The 23,950-nt window shown below is 42.6% G+C and overlaps 1 protein-coding gene across 1 annotated transcript in view; it reads right to left on the bottom strand.

Annotated features, from left to right (window-relative positions):
• The window catches only part of SAXO1 (stabilizer of axonemal microtubules 1), a gene marked incomplete at its 3' end in the record, with an annotated part of 95,497 nt that overhangs the window by 19,421 nt on the left and 52,126 nt on the right, over positions 1–23,950 (bottom strand). The window contains exon 2 of the mRNA XM_082625879.1: positions 12,391–12,570. Within this exon, the coding sequence (XP_082482005.1) occupies positions 12,391–12,570 (180 nt within the window). The remainder of the gene's footprint in view (positions 1–12,390; positions 12,571–23,950) is intronic.

Here is a 23,950-nt window from a genome sequence, read left to right as displayed (position 1 = left end):
ATATTGCTTATGTGTGGAATCTAAAAAAAATGGTACAAATGAACTTATTTATAAAACAGAAATAGAGTCACAGACATAGAAAACCATCTTATGGTTACCAAGGGGGAATGGGGGGAGGGATAAATTGGGAGATTGGGATTGACATATACACACTACCATATATAAAACAGATAACTAATAAGGACCTACTTTATAGCACAGGGAACTCTATTCAACACTCTGTAATGCCCTCTATGGTAAAAGAATCTAAAAAAGAGTGGACACATGTATATGTGTAACTGATTCACTTTGCTGTACAGCAGAAACTAACACAACATTGTAAACCAACTATACTCCAATAAAAAAAAAATTTTTTTAATCCAGAGTCTCCACAACATAACAATAACAATGCACAGGGCAGGAGGGACTCTGAAGGGTCTGGCAAGAGGCCTCTGCATTTGGCACCCCATGAGCAAGTGAAACTAGGTGATGCACAAAGGAAAAGAAAAAAAAAGGTTCTGCTGTTTGCCTTCTGCCACAAGAGTAGCATGTCCCCAAAAGGAGCTTCTCTTTGACTCTGGTACCCCAGAATAAGAAGACCTGTGGAACAGAGTAGCCAACATGTAGCAACTGCCATGCAAGACTTAACAACAAAAACACAATCTGGGGGGACCTTCAAGATGGCGGAGGACTAACACACGGAGGTCACCTTCCTCTCCACAAATACATCAAAAATACATCTACGTGTGAAACAACTCCTACAGAACACCTACTGAACACTGGCAGAAGAACTCAGACCTCCCAAAAGGCAAGAAACTCCCCACGTACCTGGGTAGGGCAAAAGAAAAAAGAAAAAACAGAGACAAGAGAATAGGGATGGGACCTGCCCAGTGGGAGGGAGCTGTGAAGGAGGAAAGGTTTCCACACACTAGGAAGCCCCTTCGCGGGCAGAGACTGCAGGTGGTGGAGGGGGGAAAGCTTCAGAGCCACGGAGGAGAGCACAGCAACAGGGGTGCAGAGGGCAAAGCGGAGAGATTCCCGCACAGAGGATCGGTGCCGACCAGCACTCACCAGCCTGAGAGGCTTCTCTGCTCCCCCGCCGGGGCAGGCAGGGGCTGGGAGCTGAGGCTTGGGCTTTGGAGCTCATATCCCAGGGAGAGGACTGGGGTTGGCTGCGTAAAGACATGTCTGAAGGAGGCTAGTGCACCACGGCTAGCCGGGAGGGAGTCCAGGAAAAAGTCTGGACCTGCCTGTTTTGCAGTGCGTGAGGAGAGGGGATTCCTTCCCCGTGCGCCCACAGAAGGCAGAGCACCGCCTAAGTGAGCTCCAGAGATGGTCGTGAGCCACGGCTATCAGCTCAGACCCCAGAGACGGGCATGAAACGCTAACGCTGCTGCTGCTGTGCAGCACGCCACTGCCAGGGTCCCGAGATCCAGGGACAACTTCCCCAGGAGAACACACAGTGCGCCTCAGGTTGTTGCAATGTCACGCCAGCCTCTGCCACCGCAGTCTCACCCTGAATTCCGTACCCCTCCCTCCCCCCAGCCTGAGAAAGCAAGAGAGCCCTAATCGGCTGCTGCTTTAACCCCTCCTGTCTGGGTGGGGAACAGATGCCTGAGGGCGACCGACACACAGAGGCGGGGCCAAAACCAAAGCTGAACCCCAGGAGCTGTGCAAACAAAGAAGAGACAGGGAAATTTCTCCCAGCAGCCTCAGGAGCAGCAGATTAAATATCCACAATCAATTTGATGTACCCTGCATCTGTGGAATACCTTAATACACAACGAATTGTCCCAAAATTGAGGTGGTGGACTTTGGGAGCAACTGTAGACTTGGGGTTTGCTGTCTGCGACTGATTTGTTTCTGATTTTTATATTTATCTTAGTTTAGTTTTTAGTGCTTGTTATCACTGGTGGATTTGTTTATTGGTTTGGTTGCTCTCTTCTTTCTATTTTTTTTTCCTTTTATTTTTTTTAATATTTTTTTAATTTCTTTTTTCTTCCTTTTGTTTCTTCCTTTTCTTCTGAGCCGTGTGGCTGACAGGGTCTTGGTTTTCTGGCCGGGTGTCAGGCCTGAGCCTCTAATGTGGGAGAGCAGACTCCAGGACATTGGACCACCAGAGACCTCACGGCCCCATGTAATATCAATCGGCGAGAGCTCTCCCAGAGATCTCCGTCTCAACACTAAGACCCAGCTCCACCCAGCGGTCAGCAAGCTCCAGTGCTGGACTCCCCATGCCAAACAACTAGCAAGACAGGAACACAAACCCACCCATTAGCACAGAGGCTGCCTAAAATCATACTAAGTTCACAGACACCCCAAAACACACCACCAGATGTGGTCCTGCCCACCAGAAAGACAAGATCCAGCCCCACTCACCAGAACACAGGCACCAGTGCCCCCCACCAGGAAGCCTACACAAGCCACTGAACCAACCTCACCCACGGGGGACAGCCAACAAAAACAACAGGAACTATGAACCTACAGCCTGAGAAAAGGAGACCCCAAACACAGTAAGTTAAACAAAATGAGAAGACAGAGAAATATGCAGCAGATGAAGGAGCAAGGTAAACACCTACCAGACCAAACAAATGAAGAGGAAATAGGCAGTCTACCTGAAAAAAACTCAGAGTAATGAGAGGAAAGATGTCCAAATCTTGGAAATGGAGAAAATACAAGAAATGTTTAACAAGGACCTAGAACGACAAAAAGAGCAAACAAACAATTATGTACAACACAATAAATGAAATTAAGAATTCTCTAGAAGGAATCAATAGCAGAATAACTGAGGCAGAAGAACAGATAAGTGACCTGGAAGATAAAACAGTGGAAATACTGCCACAGAGCAGAATAAAGAGAAAAGAATGAAAAGAATTGAGGAGAGTCTCAGAGACCTCTGGGACAACACTGAATGCACTAACATTCAAATTATAGGGGTCCCAGAAGAAGAAGAGAAAAAGAAAGGGTCTGAGAAAACATTTGAAGAGATTACACTTGAAAACTTCCTTAACATGGGAAAGGAAATAGTCAATCAAGTCCAGTAAGCACAGAGAATCCCATACAGGATAAATCCAAGGAGAAACGTGCCAAGACATATATTAAAACACTATCAAAAATTAAATAGAAAGAAAAAATACCAAAAGCAGCAAGGGAAAAGCAACAAATAACACGCAAGGGAATCCCCATAAGGTTAACAGCTGATGGTTCAGCAGACACTCGGCAAGCCAAAGAGAGAGGCAGGACATACTTAATGTGATGAAAGGGAAAAACCTACAACCAAGATTACTCTACCCAGCAAGGATCTCATTCAGATTGACAGAGAAATTAAAACCTTTACAGACAAGCAAAAGTTAAGAGAGTTCAGCACCACCAAACCAGCTTTACAACAAATGCTAAAGGAACTTCTCTAGGCAGGAAACACAGAGAAGGAAAAGACCTATAAAAACAAACCCAAAACAATTTAAAAAATGGTAACACGAACATACATATCTATAATTACCTTAAATGTAAATGGATTAAATGCTCCAACAAAAAGACACAGGCTCACTGAACAGATACAAAAACAAGACCCATATATATGCTGTCTACAAGAGACCCACTTCAGACCAAGGGACACATACAGACTGAAAATGAGGGGTTGGAAAAAGATATTCCATGCAAATGGAAATCAAAAGAAAGATGAAGTAGCAGTTCTCATATCAGACAAAATAGACTTTAAAATAAAGACTATGAGAAGAGACAAAGAAGGACACTACATAATGATCAAGGGATCAATCTAAAAAGAAGACATAACAATTGTAAATATTTATGCACCCAACATAGGAGCACCTCAATACATAGGCAAATGCTAACAGCCATAAAAGGAGAAATCGACAGTAACACAGTCATAGTAGGGGACTTTAACAACCCACTTTCACCAATGGACAGATCATCCAAAATGAAAATAAATAAGGAAACACAAGCTTTCAATGACACATTAGACAACATGGACTTAACTGATATTTATAGGACATTCCATCTAAAACCAACAGAATACACTTTCTTCTTAAGTGCTCATGGAACATTCTCTACGATAGATCATATCTTGGGTCACAAATCAAACCTCAGTAAATTTAAGAAAATTGAAATCTTATCAAGTCTCTTTTCTGACCACAACACTATGAGACTAGATATCGGTTACAGGAAAAAACTGTAAAAAATACAACCACATGGAGGCTAAACAATATGCTACTAAATAACCAAGAGATCACTGAAGAAATCAAAGAGGAAATCAAAACATACCTAGAAACAAATGACAATGAAAACACAGCAACCCAAAACCTGTGGGATGCAGCAAGAGCAGTTCTAAGAGGGAAGTTTACAGCAATACAATCCTACCTCAAAAAAGAAAATCTCAAGTAAACAAGAAAAATCTCAAATAAACAACCTAACTTTACACCTAAAGCAATTAGAGAAAGAAGCACAAAATAACCCCCAAACTTAGCAGAAGGAAAGAAATCATAAAGATCAGATCAGAAATAAATGAAAAAGAAATGAAGGTAACGATAGCAAAGATCAATAAAACTAAAAGCTGTAACTTTGAGAAGATAAACAAAATTGATAAAGCGTTAGCCAGACTCATCAGGAAAAAAAAGGGAGAAGATTCAAATCAGTAGAATTAGAAATGAAAAATGAGAAGTAACAACTAACACTGCAGAAATACAAAGGATCATGAGAGATTACTACAAGCAACTATATGCCAATAAAATGGACAACCTGGAAGAAATGGACAAATTCTTAGAGAAGCACAACCTTCCAAGACTGAACCAGGAAGAAATAGAAAATATAAATACACCAATCAGAAGCACTGAAATTGAGACTGTGATTAAAAATCTTCCAACAAACAAAAGCCCAGGACCAGATGGCTTTACAGGGGAATTCTATCAAACATTTAGAGAAGAGCTAACACCTATCCTTCTCAAACTCTTCCAAAATATAGCAGAGGGAGGAACACTCCCAAACTCATTCTACAAGGCCACCATCACCCTGATACCAAAACCAGACATGATGTCACAAAGAAAGAAAACTACAGGCCAATATCACTGATGAACATAGATGCAAAAATCCTCAACAAAATACTATCAAACAGAATCCAACAGCACATTAAAAGAATGATACACCATGATCAAGTGGGGTTTATCCCAGGAATGCAAGGATTCTTCAATATACACAAATCAATCAATGTGATTTACCATATTAGCATACTGAAGGATAAAAACCACATGATCTTCTCAATAGATGCAGAAAAAGCTTTTGACAAAATTCAACACCCATTTATGATAAAAACTCTCCAGAAAGTAAGAATAGAGGGAACCTACCTCAACAAAATAAAGGCCATATATGACAAACCCACAGCTAACATCATTCTCAATGGTGAAAAACTGAAACCATTTCCTCTGAGATCAGGAACAAGACAAGGTTGCCCACTCTCAACACTATTATTCAACACAGCTTTAAAAGTTTTAGCCACGGCAATCAGAGAATAAAAAGAAATAAAAGAAATCCAAATTGGAAAAGAAGAAGTAAAACTGTCTATGTTTGCAGATGACATGATACTATACCTATAGAATCCTAAAGATGCTACCAGAAAACTACTAGAGCTAATCAATGAATCTGGTAAAGTAGCAGGATACAAAATTAATGCACAGAGATCTCTTCCATTCTTACACACTAACAATGAAAATCTTAATGTGAAATTAAGGAAACACTCCCATTTACCACTGCAACAAAAAGAAGTAAATACCTAGGAATAAACCTACCTAAGGAGATAAAAGAACTGTATGCAGAAAACTATAAGACACTGATGAAATAAATTAAAGATGATACAAACAGATGGAGAGATATACCATGTTCTTGGATTGGAAGAATCAACATTGTGAAAATGACTCTACTACCCAAAGTAATTGTCAGATTCAATGTAATCGCTATCAAATTATGAATGGCATTTTTCACAGAACTAGAACAAAAAATTTCACAATTTTTATGGAAACACAAAAGACCCTGAATAGCCAAAGCAATCTTGAGAAAGAGAAACGGAGCTGGAGGAATCAGGCTCCCTGGCTTCAGACTATACTACAAAGTTACAGTCATCAGAACAGTATGGTACTGGGACACAAAACAGAAATATAGACCAATGGAACAGGATAGAAAGCCCAGAGATAAACCCATGCACATATGGTCACCTTATCTTTGATAAAGGAGGCAAGAATATACAATGGAGAAAAGACAGTCTCTTCAATAAGTGGTGCTGGGAAAACTGGACAGCTACATGTAAAAGAATGAAATTAGAACAATTCCTAACACCATACACAAAAATAAGCTCAAAATGGATTAAAGACCTAAATGTAAGGCCAGACACTATAAAACTCTTAGAGGAAAACATAGGCAGAACACTCTTAGAGGAAAACATAGGCAGAAAAGACATAAATCACAGCAAGTTCCTTTTTGACCCATCTCCTAGAGAAATGGAAATAGAAGCAAAAATAAACAAATGGGATCTAATAAAACTTAAAAGCTTTTGCACAGCAAAGGAAACCATAAACAAGATGAAAAGACAACCCTCAGAATGGGAGAAAATATTTGCAAACAAAGCAACTGACAAAGGATTAATCTCCAAAATACACAAGCAGCTCATGCAGCTCAGTACCAAAAAAACAAACAACCCAATCCAAAAATGGGCAGAAGACTTAAATAGACATTTCTCCAAAGAAGATATAGAGATTGCCAACAAACACATGAAAGGATGCTCAACATCACTAATCATTAGAAAAATGTAAACCAAAACCACAATGATGTATCAACTCATACCGGTCAGAATGGCCATCATCAAAAATTCTACAAACAATAAATGCTGGAGAGGGTGTGGAGAAAAGGGAACCCTCTTGCACTGCTGGTGGGAATATAAATTGATGCAGCCACTATGGAGAACAGTATGGAGGTTCCTTAAAAAACTAAAAATAGAATTACCATATGACCCAGCAATCCCACTACTGGGCATATATCCAGAGAAAGTCATAATTCAGAAAGACACACGTACCACAATGTTTATCACAGCACTATTTACAGTAGCCAGGACATGGAAGCAACCTAAGTGTCCATTCATAGATGAATGGATAAAGAAGATGTGGGACATATATACAATGGAATATTACTCAGCCATAAAAGGAAACGCGGTTGAGTTATTTGTTGTGAGGTGGATGGACCTAGAGTCTGTCATACAGAGTGAAGTAAGTCAGAAAGAGAAAAACAAACACCATATGCTAACATACATATATGGAATCTAAAAAAAACAATGGTTCTAATGAACCGAAGGGCAGGAAAGGAATAAAGACGCAGACATAGAGAATGGACGTAAGGACATGGGGAGGGGGAAGGGTAAGCTGGGACAAAGTGAAAGAGTGGCATGGACATATATACACTACTAAATGTCAAATAGATAGCTAGTGTGAAGCAGCTGCATAGCACAGAGATATCAGCTCGGTGCTTTGTGACCACCTAGAGGGGTGGGATAGGGAGGGTGGGAAGGAGGTGCAAGAGGGAGGGGATATGGGGATATATGTATGCATATAGCTGATTCACTTTGTTATACAGTAGCAACTAACACAACATTGTAAAGCAATTATACTCCAATAAAGCTGTTAAAAAAAATAAAAGAACACAATCCAAAAAAAAAAAGCAACGTACAGGATCAATCCAAATTTCTTGACATACACAGAGAAAATGTGACCCATTCTCAAGGGAAAAGAAAGTTAATCACGAAGACCAACCCCAAGCCGACCCAGATGTCGCAACTAGCAGGCAAGGATTATACAGCAGCTATTTTAACTATGCTTAGTTGCAAAATGGAAAATAAGGTCACAATGAATTAAAAGGCAGGGAATCACAGAAGAGAAAGAGAAACTATATATAAAAAGAACCACGTGTAAATTCTAAAACTGAAAAACACAACATGTAAAATAAAACACTCACTGGATGGGCTTAATAGCAGAATGGAAATAGAGGAAGAAAGAAAGGCTCAGCGAACTTGAAAATGGTTGAACAGAAGCTCTCCATAAAGACACAGACCTACTAGAGAATGGACTTGAGGATATGGGGAGGGGGAAGGGTAAGCTGTGACAAAGTGAGAGAGTGGCATGGACATATATACACCACCAAACGTAAAATAGATAGCTAGTGGGAAGCAGCCGCATAGCACAGGGAGATCAGCTCAGTGCTTGGTGACCACCTAGAGTGGTGGGATAGGGAGGGTGGGAGGGAGGGAGGGAGACGCAAGAGGGAAGAGATATGGGAACCTATGTATATGTATAACTGCTTCACTTTGTTATAAAGCAGAAACTAACACACCATTGTAAAGCAATTATACTCCAATAAAGATGTAAAAAAAAAAAAAAGAAGAAGAAGCTCTCCAATATGAAGGATAGAGAGAGAAAAAGATTGGGGGAAAGAAATGAACAGAGCCTTGGGTACAGAAAAAATACTTAAAGAAAGAACGGCCAAAATGTCCCCCAAATTAATCAAAGATGCACATCAAAGGCTCTTAAACTACCCAAGCAAGTCTAGTGCCGCGACCTTTTACTGCATGTCTTAATTCTCAGGTCCAATCTATAGAGGTGAGGAAGTATACCTCCACTGGGATAGCTGTGAGTAGAGAAATATGTATTTGAACAGGAAATGTATAATATTCAATAGGTAGGAAAAGACTCAAGCCTACTACCGTCTTGCTTCTTTCCTGGCTTTTCCAAAAGCCCTTTCACTTTTAGCTCTTCCCCCTTACACTCCTGTTTACCAAGGAGTCTTGTCAATACATGAAGGAATCTGTGCCACCAACTTTCTGCCCTCTTCCCTGCAGCCAAACCCATCAAGTGTGAACCCGATTCCATCCTCCCCCTCTGCACCTCCATTTCACCCTACCCTCAGCCCCTCTCCCTTTAAGAATAAAGGTCTAACACCATCTTGAAGACTCACCTCTTTTTTCTGAGGCTGTCCATTTTGCCCACCTTTAGGGATCTCACTTAGCTAACAAAATAATGTCCCAAAATGGGGCCCAACTGTTTTACATGGTGACATGCCTAAGGGGAAAAGAGGCTTGAAGTACAAACCTCTTGTTCATAAACTGATCTCAGGTCTACCCGAACTAAAGGCAGATCCTCTGTGAGAGAATTACTAAGGGCGGCAAGAAACAGTTCAACGTTAAGAAGGGCTGAAAAGGGCTTCCCTGGTGGCACAGCGGTTGAGAGTCCGCCTGCCGATGCAGGGGACACGGGTTCGTGCTCCTGTCCGGGAAGATCTCACATGCCGCTGAGCGGCTGGGCCCGTGAGCCATGGCCGCTGAGCCTGCGCATCCGGAGCCTGTGCTCCGCAACAGGAGAGGCCACGACAGTGAGAGGCCCGGGTACCACAAAAAAAAAAAAAAAAAAAAAGAAGGGCTGAAAAGCACAAGCATTCACCTCATGGCACCTGCTGTAAATCCCTAAGATTTACAGTCAGTAAGAGTTGTGTGCAGCTGTAATCATGCCTCATGCTGGGATGATAACCTTTCCAGAAACCAGGTGTTTTTTGTGTCTGAGCTTAATCGCCAAACCTAGCCAAGCCACGGGCCACATGACTTTTTCATGCAGCAGGTGGCAGCCCCAATCTCAGAAACTAAGCCAGGTCAGCCTTTAGATAGGTAAGTGCGTCGGACATTCTAATAATCAGAGTTCTAAGGGCAGAAGGATGACAGTCCGCACAGACACAGAGGTGTGCAGACACAAAGCTGACCCATCCTTTCCCCAGCATCCTCTGGCAGAGAACCTAGATGACAGCAACTCTTCATTTCCCAATGGGGAATAGTTTTACTGTATGTATTCAGATATGGGCCAGAGTCTCTTCTGAGTTTATAAAGCTCAGAAAAGATGGTTAGTAAAATCTCGATTTTTGTTAATTTATGTCAATAAAAGCCCACTGAAGCTCAAAAAAAAAAAAAGGAGGCATCCTGACAGGGGCACAGGTTTTTTTTTTCAGCCTATGAAAACGTGCCCAGCAGGGTAGGCACGGGGCTGAGAAATGAGGAGATTGAGGGACGGGGGAGAGAAGAGATGCCTTCTGCTCATCTGCCCCTTAGTCCTCTTTCTGGGGAAGGAAGTAAAAGAGAGGAGAGAAGAACTTCTGTTCTTTTTTCTTCCCATGGTAACCATGATCCTGCCAGTTTTTCTTTTTAAGGCTCTTACAATCATTAATAAGTTGTTTTGGAAATTCTTTCAGTATCTTCATTCTTCCACTTCGGCCATATCTTAACATGAATGATTTTGTTATTCTGGCCTTGGCAGGGACAGAGAGACTTTCTGGGTGATATGTTTATTGTTGTAAGTGACACAAGGCAAGGATAATTTAGGACAAGTCAAAGGGCAAGTTTTTGTTTTGCAAAGCACCATCAGGAAGAGGGAGGGCATGTGGGGCTCCACTGGGGGCCTCAGAGCTAGGGGATGGGACAGGACGCCTGCTCCAGAGAAAGGGTTTGTCCTCATTCTCCTGAGCTTGTGGGCAACAAACAGAAAGCATCCCTCAACATCCAACCCTCCAAGTATCCAAATATTTCCAGGACAATATCTGAAGCTGGCCTGTACTCTGTATTCCACAAGGCACTCTTGACTTCCTGAAAACTGGGTACAAAGAGAAGTGAAGACCAGCATCTAGAAACCGAACGTGATGTTTGTAATCCATTCCTCAACACTGCTCTTATCCTTTCCTACCAATTACATGTCTCTTATACATAAGCCTAGTTCCTTTCATGAGCATTGACTGTGGTTTCTTAAAATGAAAAGCAATGCTCCAGAATGATCCACTTCTCTTGTTGTGGTCTTTAGACTCATAGAAACAAACAACGCTGTTTTCCTGGGAAAATGAAGCAGCAAATTTAAGGTTTATATTGTTTAGTAAGTCACAGGTTGCATAGATTACATTTTTTTTCATGAATCAGGACCCAGAAACCTTGTGCTGACCTCAAATCATTTAATATAACTACTCAGCATAAAGGTGACCTGATTCAAGTCAAGAGTCAGATAAGACCCTCGACTCCCTCTCATTCTCAAGCTGCCCCTGTCCAGGGGTTCCCACAAAGCTGAGGAATCCCTGAGCTTCATTGCCCACATTGTGGGTCTTTTCTGCCCCATAACCCAGACATGGACTTCTTCCTTTGGATCTAGAAGACAGCAGCTTTTAGGAGGAATACTTCATGCCTCCAGCCCACAGAGGACATTTCCAGGCCTATCCTGGGGGAAACTGAATGAACTGGTGTTCTGCTTAGCCAGGGTCACCTGGAACCTTTACAGAAAAGCACAAAATTGCGAGGCAAAGGGGGAAGCAATAGGAAGAAATTTTACCAGGTGTTGCAAACCTGTAATGTGCGGGCATCGTGGTAGAACAATTTCACCTCCACCGCACAGCAATCCTGCCCTGAGGGATGAGGAACTTAGGAGGCAGAGAAGGTGCCCAGCTCTCAGGTCTCATGTGGGGACTAAGCTCTACAACCTGAAACACTGCCCAACTGACTCAAAGATGTTTCTACTCCTCTGGGTCACCAGTCACAGGTCATCACCTGGAGATCACTAACTGAGCTGTCAACAGCAGATTCTGTTAGAGCCCTGCAACATGTGGAACAACCCTCTGATCATGTGTCCCCACCCCCATAGTACAGATACCTCTGCAGGCCTGACACGCTGAGCCACGGGGTTCAGTCTCCTCACAGAGCTGGAGCTCAAGAATCAGAGTTGCACTGATTCACTTTGTTATAAAGCAGAAACTAACACACCATTGCAAAGCAATTATACTCCAATAAAGATGTAAAAAAAAAAAAAAAAGAATCGGAGTTGCTAAGCCAAGGGTAATGTAAAGGGAAATATTCTTTGTTCATATTCCTGAAGAATGTTCAAGGGGACCCCAACTCAAACTCTATAGCATAATTTCAAAAAAGCTCAAGTTCTCTTTCACCACGACCAACATCACTACCACCACCCAAGGTGACCTGGAGCTTCTGTGCAGAAGCCCAAAGCTCCTTTTTCTGCAGCAGCCACCCTCTTTCTAGTTATTATTTTCCTTTCATACTTAACTTAACCTCCCACCCTTTAGATGTAGATCAATTTACAATTCCCACCCCACGGCTCCCCCTTCCCCCGCCCCAGTCCCAAGCAAGAATCCTTTCTCTATAAGAGGGGGCTAGGGAAAACTAAACAGGCTAATAAATGCAGGATTTTCTTTCAGAGATACAGTAAATTAACGTTCAGGCATTAATAGCATGTATTGATAGTGCACGTCAATGCAATTTGAACGTTAGGTTAATGCTGTACATTACTCCATTAGTGGTGTGCATTTATACGTTCACACTATTGCCCTCACCTCGATGTGGTCAGGCCTTCCATTGGCGTGCACCTTTTCTGGTACTCCAGCTTGGGCTTGAAGGACTCTCTGGGCAGATAAGAGTGATAGAGAGGGTAGTTCTTGGTATATTCGGAGAAAAGACATGGTTTCTCTGTTTTATCATAAATCTTGGTAGGGAGGTGTGGACAGTGATGCCGCCTAATTAAAAAAAAAAAAAAAAAAAGGAATGTTAGGTTGGTTACCTTCTTGGGAAGAATACATTCAGTTTGCTACCTCCTCAAAATCTGACCCAGAGTACAAAATCATGACTGCCGGCATTGAAAACAGCAGTTTAACCCTTCCTTTTCTCTACTGAACTATGTGAAGTGGCCAGAATTTCTTAAATTACCTGTAACTGCAATTGGTTAATGGTCAAAGTTCCTTGAACCATAAAATTACGCACAAGCATGGCTGATGACCAGCCATCACACGTGCCATGCTGCTTGTTTAAATACTGAAATACTTCCATACCATAACAGGTGAATGGTCGTGGCCCCCAAGGCATCTGAGTGCCAACCTAGTCCCTCTCCTGAGACCCTCCCTCCCAATCACCCAGCAATTAAGGGCTTAACACCTGCCCTAATGGGGACTCCAAGGCTGTGCTCTAGGGCCAGGCTACTGTCTTTCCTCATTAGTTCCTGGGTCAATTCAGAATATCACCCTCGCACACAAGTGGCATCACACACAGCAGAATCACCTCAGTTCTGAGTATACTAAACACCATTGACTATGTGAAACCATTTTTACACTGAAAGTCTGGCTCCTTTATTCTTTCAGGTCTCACTTCACTTAGGCTTCCGCTGATCATCTTTACCTAAAATACACGCCTCCGTGCCCTCACCTCTCGAACAGAGTTTCTCTCATCACGTGGATGCCTTTCCCATCACTTACTCTTATCTGTAATTGGCACATTGGTTGCTGAGCTTATTATTTGTCTCATCTATCAAGCTCAGAACCATTTTCTATCTTCTTCACTGCTACATCCCTAGTACCTCTCATATCCTGCCTGGCACAGAGTAGGCATTCAATAAACATTTATTAAACGAATACTGAACATATGAATGAATGATTAAATAAACTTTATGCCTCATTATGCAGGGAGATGATAGATAATAATTTGAAGTTATAATTTATAGTGAGTTTTTCCATTTTACATGCATGGTAATAAATGACCTTATTATTCTACTTACAGGTGAATAAAGGGCAGCTATTTGAGCTGTCCAAAACAAAGTAGTGTATCAATTATTTAAACACCCACATACAATCCTTGCAAACCAGCTAGGGTACCTCTAATCATCAGACACCAGCACATCAACAAAATTCCATGTTAGTGATCTCCAACTTAGTTATATCCAGAAATGGCATAGAATTTAAAAAAATTTTTTTACACTAAACTGATTCTGATTACAGAAACTAAGAACACAGTATTCTGGGGCAGCACATCAGAGAAAAGAGAAAAAAACAGACATACAGAGAACTCATCACTGCTCCAATCAAAAGCTGGTTTCTAGGCAACAGTTAGTGTGCTGCTCCCATTGTTAATAAGTTCAACCCTCTACATAAATATTGCTGCTACCTCTGTTATTACCGTGTGCCTCTCTTCAACCTCCAACCACCGCCCTGCCACCTGCCCCCGCCAGGGAAAATGGTCAACACCTGCATGGTTCATATGGGTAGAGCTGCATATGAACAAGTTTATCCCTATTTTCATATCATGTGTAGATTTGTGTATCAGATTAGGATTCCTACAAACCTCAAATCAAAAGCCAAGAAGTGCTAGTTACTCAAAAATACCTCTGCAGATATATTTTATTCACCCATACTCTGAGAGAGAAATCAAGACTTTATTAAGGGTAACTTAGATTCAGGCACTTTCAATAAAGTGGACTCCACAGACCTAACAGTATTTTCCCTCTCTAGTGCCCTTTTTTTTTTTTTTTTTGCGGTACACGGGCCTCTCACTGTTGTGGCCTCTCCCGTTGCGGAGCACAGGCTCCAGACATGCAGGTTCAGCAGCCATGGCTCACGGACCCAGCCGCTCAGCGGCATGTGGGATCTTCCCAGACCGGGGCACGAACCCGTGTCCCCTGCATCGGCAGGCGGACTCTCAACCACTACGCCACCAGGGAAGCCCTCTAGTGCCCTTTTTTAAGCCAGTAAAACTTTGCTTTTATATAACCCCCTTTCTATATTGTTACTTTTTTAAAATGTAACATATTGTAAAGGCTCATTCCAAAAGAAAAATAAATTAAATGTCAAGAAACTACATTGCAACTGGTATTATAAGAGGGGATTTCAGTATAGCAACACACTTGCATCCAGACATTGATGTTCCATTAAATGGAATTATATATAATATATATTTATAGGGCAGATTTTATTTATTTGACGTGTTGGTAGTTAACTAAGACCTTGTCTCACTTTGAAACATCAAAAACTCTCAACTGAAAGTCAACTTTTCATCACCTAGTGTGCTCATGGCGCCACCCTCTTTCCTCACATGTGCCCACCCCAGCTTGAATGTCCCTCTGAAGACAGAAAGCACCATGTATTCACCTTGTTGGTGAAGTTTAAAGGTGGAAGCCCTTTATCCAGGAGTTCCTCAAGGATAAAGACCAAGTCTTCTATTTCTGTGTTCTGGAAACTAGCCCAATACCTGATATATTTTATTTAATAGCAGATGGACAGTGTATAAGAGGATGAACTGCTGAAAGAAAGATATTTACAAAGACATGACTGATTTGTTCTAACATTAGTAGAGCCAAAAGGGAAAATACAGATCAGATTCTCAGTTTTTATGGACCTAGACAGTGTCTAAATAAAGTTTATGGGATCACCATGCATGGGGTATTCAAAAGCAGTCTTAACAGTCATGAACCAAAGAAAGGAAAGACCTCTTCTCCCAGCTCTCTGATGCCTGTACCATTTTAAAGGAGCTGGTGGGCCACCTTGCTCAGGAGCACACTGAAACAAGCCAAGATGGGCCAACAGACAGAGAAGAGAAGAAGAGTAAGAAGGTTTCCTTAATCTATCAGAACTCTGAAGTCTTTCCACTCCAAGAATCACTAAAGGACCACAAGTAAGAGGAAATAATCCAGACTTTTTCTGACATTTAGTAAAGGGAGCAGTAGAGACCTTTCAATGGAACCCAGAAAAAGTTAACAGTTACACCAAGCTAGAATCATAGAATTTTTTAATTGAAAGGGGCCATGGAAAATATCTGATCTAACGTCCCCACTACACAGATGAAAGTATCTGAAGCTCAGAGAACCATGTATGTAACCTAGCCGTAGAGAGAACCTAGGTCTCCATCACAACTGAATGACCAAGGATGTTTCCTGAGGTGCACCCAGCTCAAAGCCATCTAGGACTCAGATGACCCTAGAATGGATGATAGAATTTTAAGTATATAACAAATCCCTCCAGAATAGCACCATCCAATAGAAACAGAAGGCAAGCCATGAATGAGAACCACACGTCATTTTAAATTTTCTAGTAGCCACATTAAAAAGGTAAAAAACAGGTGAACTTAATTTTAATATTTTACTTTTAATCCAATCTATCCAAAATACCATTTCAACATGTAATCAATACCAAAAATTGAGATATTTTACTTTCTTACTATGTCTTCAAAATCCAGTGTGTGTCTCACATTGACAGCACATGTCAGGACAACCACATTTCAAGTGCTCAACTGCCATATGTGGCGGTGGATTCCCTACTGGGAAGTGCAGGTACAGACAAAAGAACTGTAAGCACCCTGATGCTGGAAGCTCCCCTACAGATGGAGGAAAGACAAAGATGCTTAGAAATATTTTTGTTGACAAATAGGGTATTTGCCTCTTAGACTCTCTGACCTGCCTTCATGTAACACAATCAAAGGCATTAAAAGACATGAAAAATTAGTTGGAGGATTTTTTTCATTATCTCCTCACTCCAGAGCGCAGCTTCAGTGTTATGCACCTGGAATGCACCCTGTAGCTGCTCTCTTTCCTGCCACCTCCACTTTTCCAACATGTTTCCCTTCCTTCAAGGCCCATCTTGAATGCTACTTCCACCACCACCATCACCACCACCACAGGAAGCTACTGATGATCCCACTGTACCCTGTTACTGGCCGTGACTCTCTCTCCTCTGGTTGTGCATGGTGTAGTGTCCCTACCTCTTTTAGGACCCTTTACTGCTCTGCTCTGCCTTGCATGGTCCTCTACTTATAAATTTTCAGGTTAAGAATTTTCATGGTTGCAAACAACGCTGTTCCTCAGGGGGAGATCATGGTAATTCTTCCTGCCACCAAGAGGCAGCATGAACAGTAGCTACTAGAATATAACTTTGAACTTTTCAAACAAAGGAACTTCCAGTAGTTCTTTAGAACCCAACCTGTTTGTAAGCAGAACAGCTTTCGGTGGATATGGGTGACTCGCCTTGCCTCTCTCATGGTCTTTTAGAATCCCCTGCGGAGCCCAGCCTGCTGTGGGCAGTGAGGAGGGCTCTCCACTCCAGGGAGCAGAGGGCATGGCAGAAGGAGACTTTGGAGGCAGGAAGATGTGGTTTCCAATCCTAGCTCTGTCACTGACTGCTTGTGTAATGTGGAGAACATTATTTAACTCTTCTGAACTTCGATTTCCTCCTCTGTAATTTGTGGCTAACTACTTCTACCATTTAGTACGATTGTGTGACTTTTTCCTCAGATACCAGAGGAAAAATGCCTAGCCCAGTCTAAGGCAAGCACTCTGATTAAGAGGTTATGTTTATTGAGCAATTACTGTACACCACATGGGCTAGGAGTTCTGTATCTCATCCCAACTAATCCTTACAGCAACGCTATGATGGAAGCACTCTTATTTTCCTCATTTTACAAACATGAAGACTGAGGTTTAAGAGATGTGATCTCATTCAAGGTGACAGAGCCAGATGGTAATGAAGTCAGGACTAGAACCCCAGGCCTTCTGCCTGGTTCCAAAGCCTGTGCTCTTAATCACAGCCATATACTGTGTGGCTTAATGGGATGCCAGCCTGTACCAAACACCTCTGTCTCCTGGCTGCTCTGCTAAACCTAAGGGCAGTCAATTAATAGGCAGTTCTTAGACCTACCCCTTCCCCGTCCCCTTAGCTACACTCAGCCTTCCAGGACAGGATGTGCCCCTCTTTCCCGAGGACCCCAAAACCATTCTAATATAAACCAACAAACAGATGCAATTCCAAGTGCTTTTTAAAATGCTGATCATTCCACAGAACTTTCTTTACTGTCTAAACAAGACAGTCTCATTAGATAAAGTCATAACAGTAACAACCAGGAAAACAAAGAACATGGAACGCTGGGTCTCAAAGGACCCTCAAGATCAGCCAACCCTTCAGCTTCAACAGGCAGGTGAGGGCACTGAGATGGAGGCACGCCAAGCTTCTAGCCAAGGTCACACAGCTGGTCAGCGGCAGCGTCCACCCCAGGTCCCACACCACCTCCCACATAATTGACTTCCATTTACAACCTGACTTAAAACTCCAAGTGCAGACTCTTAAAGGATTTGCAGCCCAGTTTTCCTTTTGTCCGGTAGTTGGGAGCCTGTGACCTGTCACAGCTGCCATGAGAGGGAGGAAATCGCTTAGAGCGGAAAATGCATTCTTGGTCTAGAAGAGGCGAAGGTGCCAACCATCACCAAACCTCAAGTCAAAAAGTCATCATTCTATGCCGACGGTTTAGAACGATTTCAGGGTGTCTGGAGTAACAAGAACTCTGAGATCCTAGAGGCAGGGTCCTCTCAGAGGAGGACCTACATCTCTGGAACGGTCTTCTCCCTGAACAGCTCACAAAGCCAACCCAATTAGCCTCTGAGGATGGACAAAGCCAGTGCTTTTCCCAACGTGCATGTGTATCTACCTGCAGTGGCTTATAAACTTTTAAAATGTTTACTAAACTTTGTTCCGTCCTATTTAGAATATACCCAGAGGCAAAGGGATAAGTGAGAACGCTTTTATGAACTGCAAAATAAGACCACCGTTGAACATACATAGATATATTTCACACCAATCTTAAGACAAGACGACTCACATTCCCCCTACCTACATCTTCTACCTAGATCTTTAAAGAAACGTTGCATTGTGAGAACTCTGAATAACTCCAGCTTATATCCTGCCCACGTTGCTAGGCAATCGGGCAGGGATTATAAACTGAACTTTTGGTGGTGACTAATCCTTCAGGGGACCAGATTCTGGGCAACAGAAAGCAGGGCCATGTGGTACAAATATGACAGATAGATGCAACTGATGTACCAACTAGCAGTGGCTGCCTGGGAGCCACACTGAAAAATTCATAGGTCACAGCCAAGTTTAGTGAGGATGACCATCTTGATTGATTAGCCATGCCTGTCAAGGGTGCTGGGTTAGGGAAGTGGGGATGGGTGATAAATATATGAATGAACCTATCAACAAAAGGCAAGGAAAGGGAGAGAGGGAATTCTGGTGGAAATGTCCTAAATGGTGACTTACAGGAATCACACATTTGGAAGACATCTAGAAACAACAAAGCCATAAGAATATAAAGTTGCCAAGATGAGAAAAAAGGAATAAAAACAAGGCCAAAATCTTGAAGAACACCACATTTAGGAAGAAGGATAAAGAAGTCCCAGGAGGAAAAAACTGACAAAAAGAAGAAAATTCGGTGACAGATCAAATAAAATATTTTAAGTGTTCAACAGTTAAATGCCTCAGAAAAATCTCATATGGTGACTAGAAAGCAGCTTTAGTAGAGTGGCTGTGCTGGATCCAAGGAACGGATGCTGCTGAGGAAGTGGAGGAGGGGAGAGAGACCATGCTGAAAAATCTGGTGACAAAACCAACAAGAAAAGTCCAACAGGAGTTCAAGAAATTACCCAGGACATACACAAGAATTGTAAACTATGTGATTATCATCATGCGGTATTGGGTAAAAGAAGTGAAATCAGATCATCTTTGTAGGTAGAGGAACAGAGTGGCAGACAGGGATCCTTTGATGAGCAAAAACAATTGCTGGAGCCAGAGCCTGGACTACAAAGGAGATATGATTAAGGCGGGAAGGTGGGCGGGGTTCAAGAGACAATTTGAGAGGAGAGATGGGAACCTGAGCAGCACCAGTCTGGCGGCCTTGACGCAGGACACTAAGGCATGGAGAGAAAGAAAGCGGATGAAATGAAGAGGTTCAAGGCATGCACAGGGCACTCTATAGGGAGTGTGTTGAAGGGGCAGCTGGAAAAGAGTGCAGACTTGCTTCCAAGGAGTAGTGATGCCGAGGGAGAGGGGCCCAACTAGGACCTTGTGTGGCAATGCTCAGAAGCTCTGGGGGAAGATACTCTGGTTCAGCAGACTGTGAGGCCGAGGGCCTTGTGGGATGGCAGGCACCAATGACAGGAGCTCTAGCGGGGGCGCACAGCCATCAGGCCGAGTGGGCAGGAGGGCAGTCAGTGAGAGCCAATGGTCCTCTGAAAAGCCAAGAGCCTGGAGAGAGCAGCAGAGAGTATGTTCAGAGCCACAGAAGAGCACCCCAGGGGCTCTCCCTGTCCCTTCCTCCTTGGCAGTCAAAAGGAAGAAGAGTTTCTTCGGTGAAAAAAAAATAGATGAATTGAGGAAACCTCTTCAAGAAGGTGCAACTGCTCAAGGCATCCTGAGGAGACATAGGGCAGGCATTTTAGCAATGGCCCCACTGAGTCTTGGAGAGACACACAGAAAGGACCATGCCAGTCCCCAAGGCACCTTCTCTTTCCACCTCTTAGACAACCAACCCTCTGAGGGAAGGCAGGTGTCACCTGGGCTGTTCCAACTTGGCATGTCTCCTCCCCACCAGCCCTGACAACACTCTACCCAGACCCCTAGTCCTACCTGACCGCCATCACCTCCTTCAGATTTCAGCTCAAAAATCCCTCCCGCCATGAGGACTTCCCAGACCCCTCATCAGATCGTGGTCACTCTGCTCATCCCCCCATTCTCACACCACATGCTGGCAGCCCCCTGCTCAGTCTGACGTCCTGGCAGGCGGGTCTTGGGTACCACTGCCTTCGTGCCTGGCACATGGTGGGCATTCAATACTTGATTGCTGAAAGCCTGGCACATGGTGGGCATTCAATACTCGATTGCTGAAAGCAGGCAAGAAGAATGGGGCAAGTACCATATGCGGCTAAGTCGTGTCCACTGTGGCCTGAGCCAGCAGCACACCTACAAACTGTTTAAACAGAAAACCCAGCAGCTAGACTCATATTTGTTTACCCTTGTGGCATGGCGCTTCCTAGGTAAACACAGCTTAGAAATTGGTTTTAAAAAAACAAATCCTTGACCCAATCTCAAATCACACACAGACATAATTTGAGCTGGATCACAACAAGCCTTAATGTGCAAGCTAGAATTATCAAGTTTTTAGGGGAAAACACAGGCAAAGACCTTTGTAAGAGTAGAAGGCAAAGATTTCTTAGGTCACAGAAAGTAATAACCATAAAAGAAGGAATTAGTTAAGTTAGACAAAGTCAAAGCTTCTGCTCATCAAAGATATATTTAAGAAAATAAGCAAGCCATACATTTGGAAATAATATTTGCAAAACAGATACCTAACAAAGGACTGTTATCCAGGATATATAAAATCATTTATAACTCAATAATAAAGACACAAAAATAAGCAAAAATCTGAACAAACACAAAAAGATATACAAATGGACAATAAACATATACAAAAGCGCTTAACATCATAAGTCATCAGGGAAAGACAAGTTTAAACGACAATGAGATACCACTACACACATACCAGAACAGCTAAAATTAAAAAGACTAACAAAACCTACTGTTGGCTAAGTAGAGTATCAGCACTGTCATTCACTGTTGGTAGGGATGTAAAATGGTCCAAACCAATTTGGCAAAAGCTATGGCAGTTTCTACATGCTGGCCTACCTCCCAGCCCAGCAATTCAATTCCTAGGAATTTATCCAAAGAAATAAAAGCCATACATTCACAAAAAGGAGTTGGACGAGAATATCCAAAGAAGCTAATTCATATAACCAAAAAATAGAAACAGCCCAGGCATCCATCAATGGGAGGATAGATAAATCGTGGTATCATCATTCAATGGAATACTAATCAGCAATAAAAAGAAGCAAACTACTTGCAGCCACAAACCAGCAGACACATAACAGCATGGATGAATCCCATGAACACTTTGGTTGAGTGAACAATATCAAGAGTGCATACTTTACGATTCCATTTATATGAAATTCTGGAACAGTAGGAACTAACCCATAGTAGAAAAAAAATCAGCTCAGTGGTTACCACAAGGAGAGAGAGAGAAGAGAATGATTGGGAAGGAGTATGCAGGAACTTTCTGGGGCGCAGGTATGGTTCTACATCTTGACAGGGATTGGAGTTACACAGGCACATGAATTTGTCAAAATTCAGCCAACACCTCAAGACCTGTGCATGTCATTGTAAATTTATCTCAAAAGAAAAAGGAAACCAATATTAAACTGTTAATGACATGAATGCTGGACTATTTAGGGGAGAAGTTTACTGATGTATGTGATTTACTTTGAAATACATCAACGAGATGGACTGACGGATGGAGGGATAATGAGAGGAATAGATGGAGAGGTGTGTCGATGTGGGTGATAGCATCTAGGCAGTGGATATACAGCCGTGCACTTTCAAATTCTCAATTTTGTCATATGCTCAAAAAATTTATTTTTATTTTTTATTTTTTTTTGGCCGTGTTGGGTCTTCTTTGCTGCACGTGGGCTTTCTCTAGTTGCGGTGAGCGGGGGCTACTCTTCGTTGCAGTGCACAGGCTTCTCACTGCAGTGGCTTCTCTTGTTGAGGAGCACGGGCTCTAAGCACACGGGCTTCAGTAGTTGTGGCACACAGGCTCACTAGTTGTGGCTCACAGGCTCTAGAGCTCAGGCTCAGTAGTTGTGGTGCACAGGCTTAGTTGCTCGGCAGCATGTAGGATCTTCCCGGACCAGGGCTTGAACCTGTGTCCCCTGCATTGGCAGGCGGACTCTTAACCACTGCGCCACCAGGGAAGTCTGCTCAAAATTTTTCATAATAAAATGTTGGAGAGGAAGAAGAACAAGTTTCTAAAAAATCCTCTGTAGATGTGATCATGGCATTGTGGTTAGGTAATATAGTGTCCACACGTTTAGAGAAGCACAGTAAAGTACGTAGGGGTGAAATGACATGACGCCTGGAATTGATGGATGAACCAAACGTGACAAAATCTTGATAATTATTGATGCTGGAAGATAATTATTGATGGGGGTTCATCACTATTCTCATTTTTGCAGATTTAAATTTTTTTAATTAAAGAAATGTTAAAACAAATCCCTAAGAGGCAGGGCTTACATGAAACAAACATGTATCTGCTTCAGCAAGAGTTCCCCCGAGGCCAACACGGCTTTAATCCAACCACCTGGGACAAAACAGGATCTTGATTTAAGCTGATGATAAGTGCAGAGCCAGCAACCAAAGGAAGCTTTCCTTCTCACACTCTGAAGTCTGTGTCAGCTGCACCGGGCTTGTTCCCATGTGGCCTTTTAGGGTCCTCCAGCCAAAAAACAGCGACCTCACATACTTAACCAGAGTTTCACTCTCTTCTCAAGAAATCGAGTGAGTGCCCCGCGCATTTCAGATGAAACCCAACAGCTGTGCTCAGCAAATCTTCCCAAGGCTCTCTTCCAGGCATTGCCAAAAAAAGAAAAAAAAAAAAAAACAAAAAACCAAAGCCTCTTTAATCCCTATTTTTAAATAATAACTGTCTTTGACCCACCACCTCACCCCTAACCCAAGATTGCGTTGTTGCCGAGCACACTGTAATTATTCTTATCACAGCATTTATCCCACAATATTACAAAATGCTTGTTTGTTGCCCAGACTGGGCTCCTTGGTATGGGGGGGGGGGGGGAATCTTGTTCACTATTATATAACCAGCTAAGCACAATGCCTGGAACACCTACAAGCTTCCTAAAATAGCTTTGGGTGGCTGGGTGAACAATTTGTAAAACACGCACAGTTTACAGAGCTTTTCCATATGGTCTCCTTCTTCCTGCCACCCTAAGAGCTAAGCAGGGCAGAAATTATTCGCCTTCCCGCAATATCCCAGATAAGGAAACAAGGCCAAGGGGGCATTCAAGATGCGCTCAATCTCACAGAACAATCAGTGGTAAAACCTGGGCCAGGGCCAGTTTTGCTAACTCCTTGAGATGTTCTTTTCATCATATCAAATTCCTTTCTGAGGGAAATTCAAGTTGATCACTCAGAAGACGAGACACTTCTCTAACCACGATCAAAAGGCTTGGAGTTAGAGATCCTGTGACCTCTGAACTGACTAAATTTAAGAGTGAACAGGACCCAATGAGCATGGATCTTCCTCGGAAAGCAGGGAGAGTAAACAGCTGGATAAACGCCACTACCCATAAAACCCCAGATGTTCGGCTTGATGTTTCAACATATTAAATGTCTCATCTAATTAATTAAGGTAAAAAGACAACGGGGCGCTGTACACCATGTTAATCTCCACCAGCCAGCTGACATCAGC

Source organism: Mesoplodon mirus (genome assembly GCF_964341445.2).
Source record: "Mesoplodon mirus genome assembly, chromosome: 1".
Classification (NCBI taxonomy): Eukaryota; Metazoa; Chordata; class Mammalia; order Artiodactyla; family Ziphiidae; genus Mesoplodon; species Mesoplodon mirus.
This window is presented reverse-complemented; position numbering and strand designations above follow the sequence as displayed.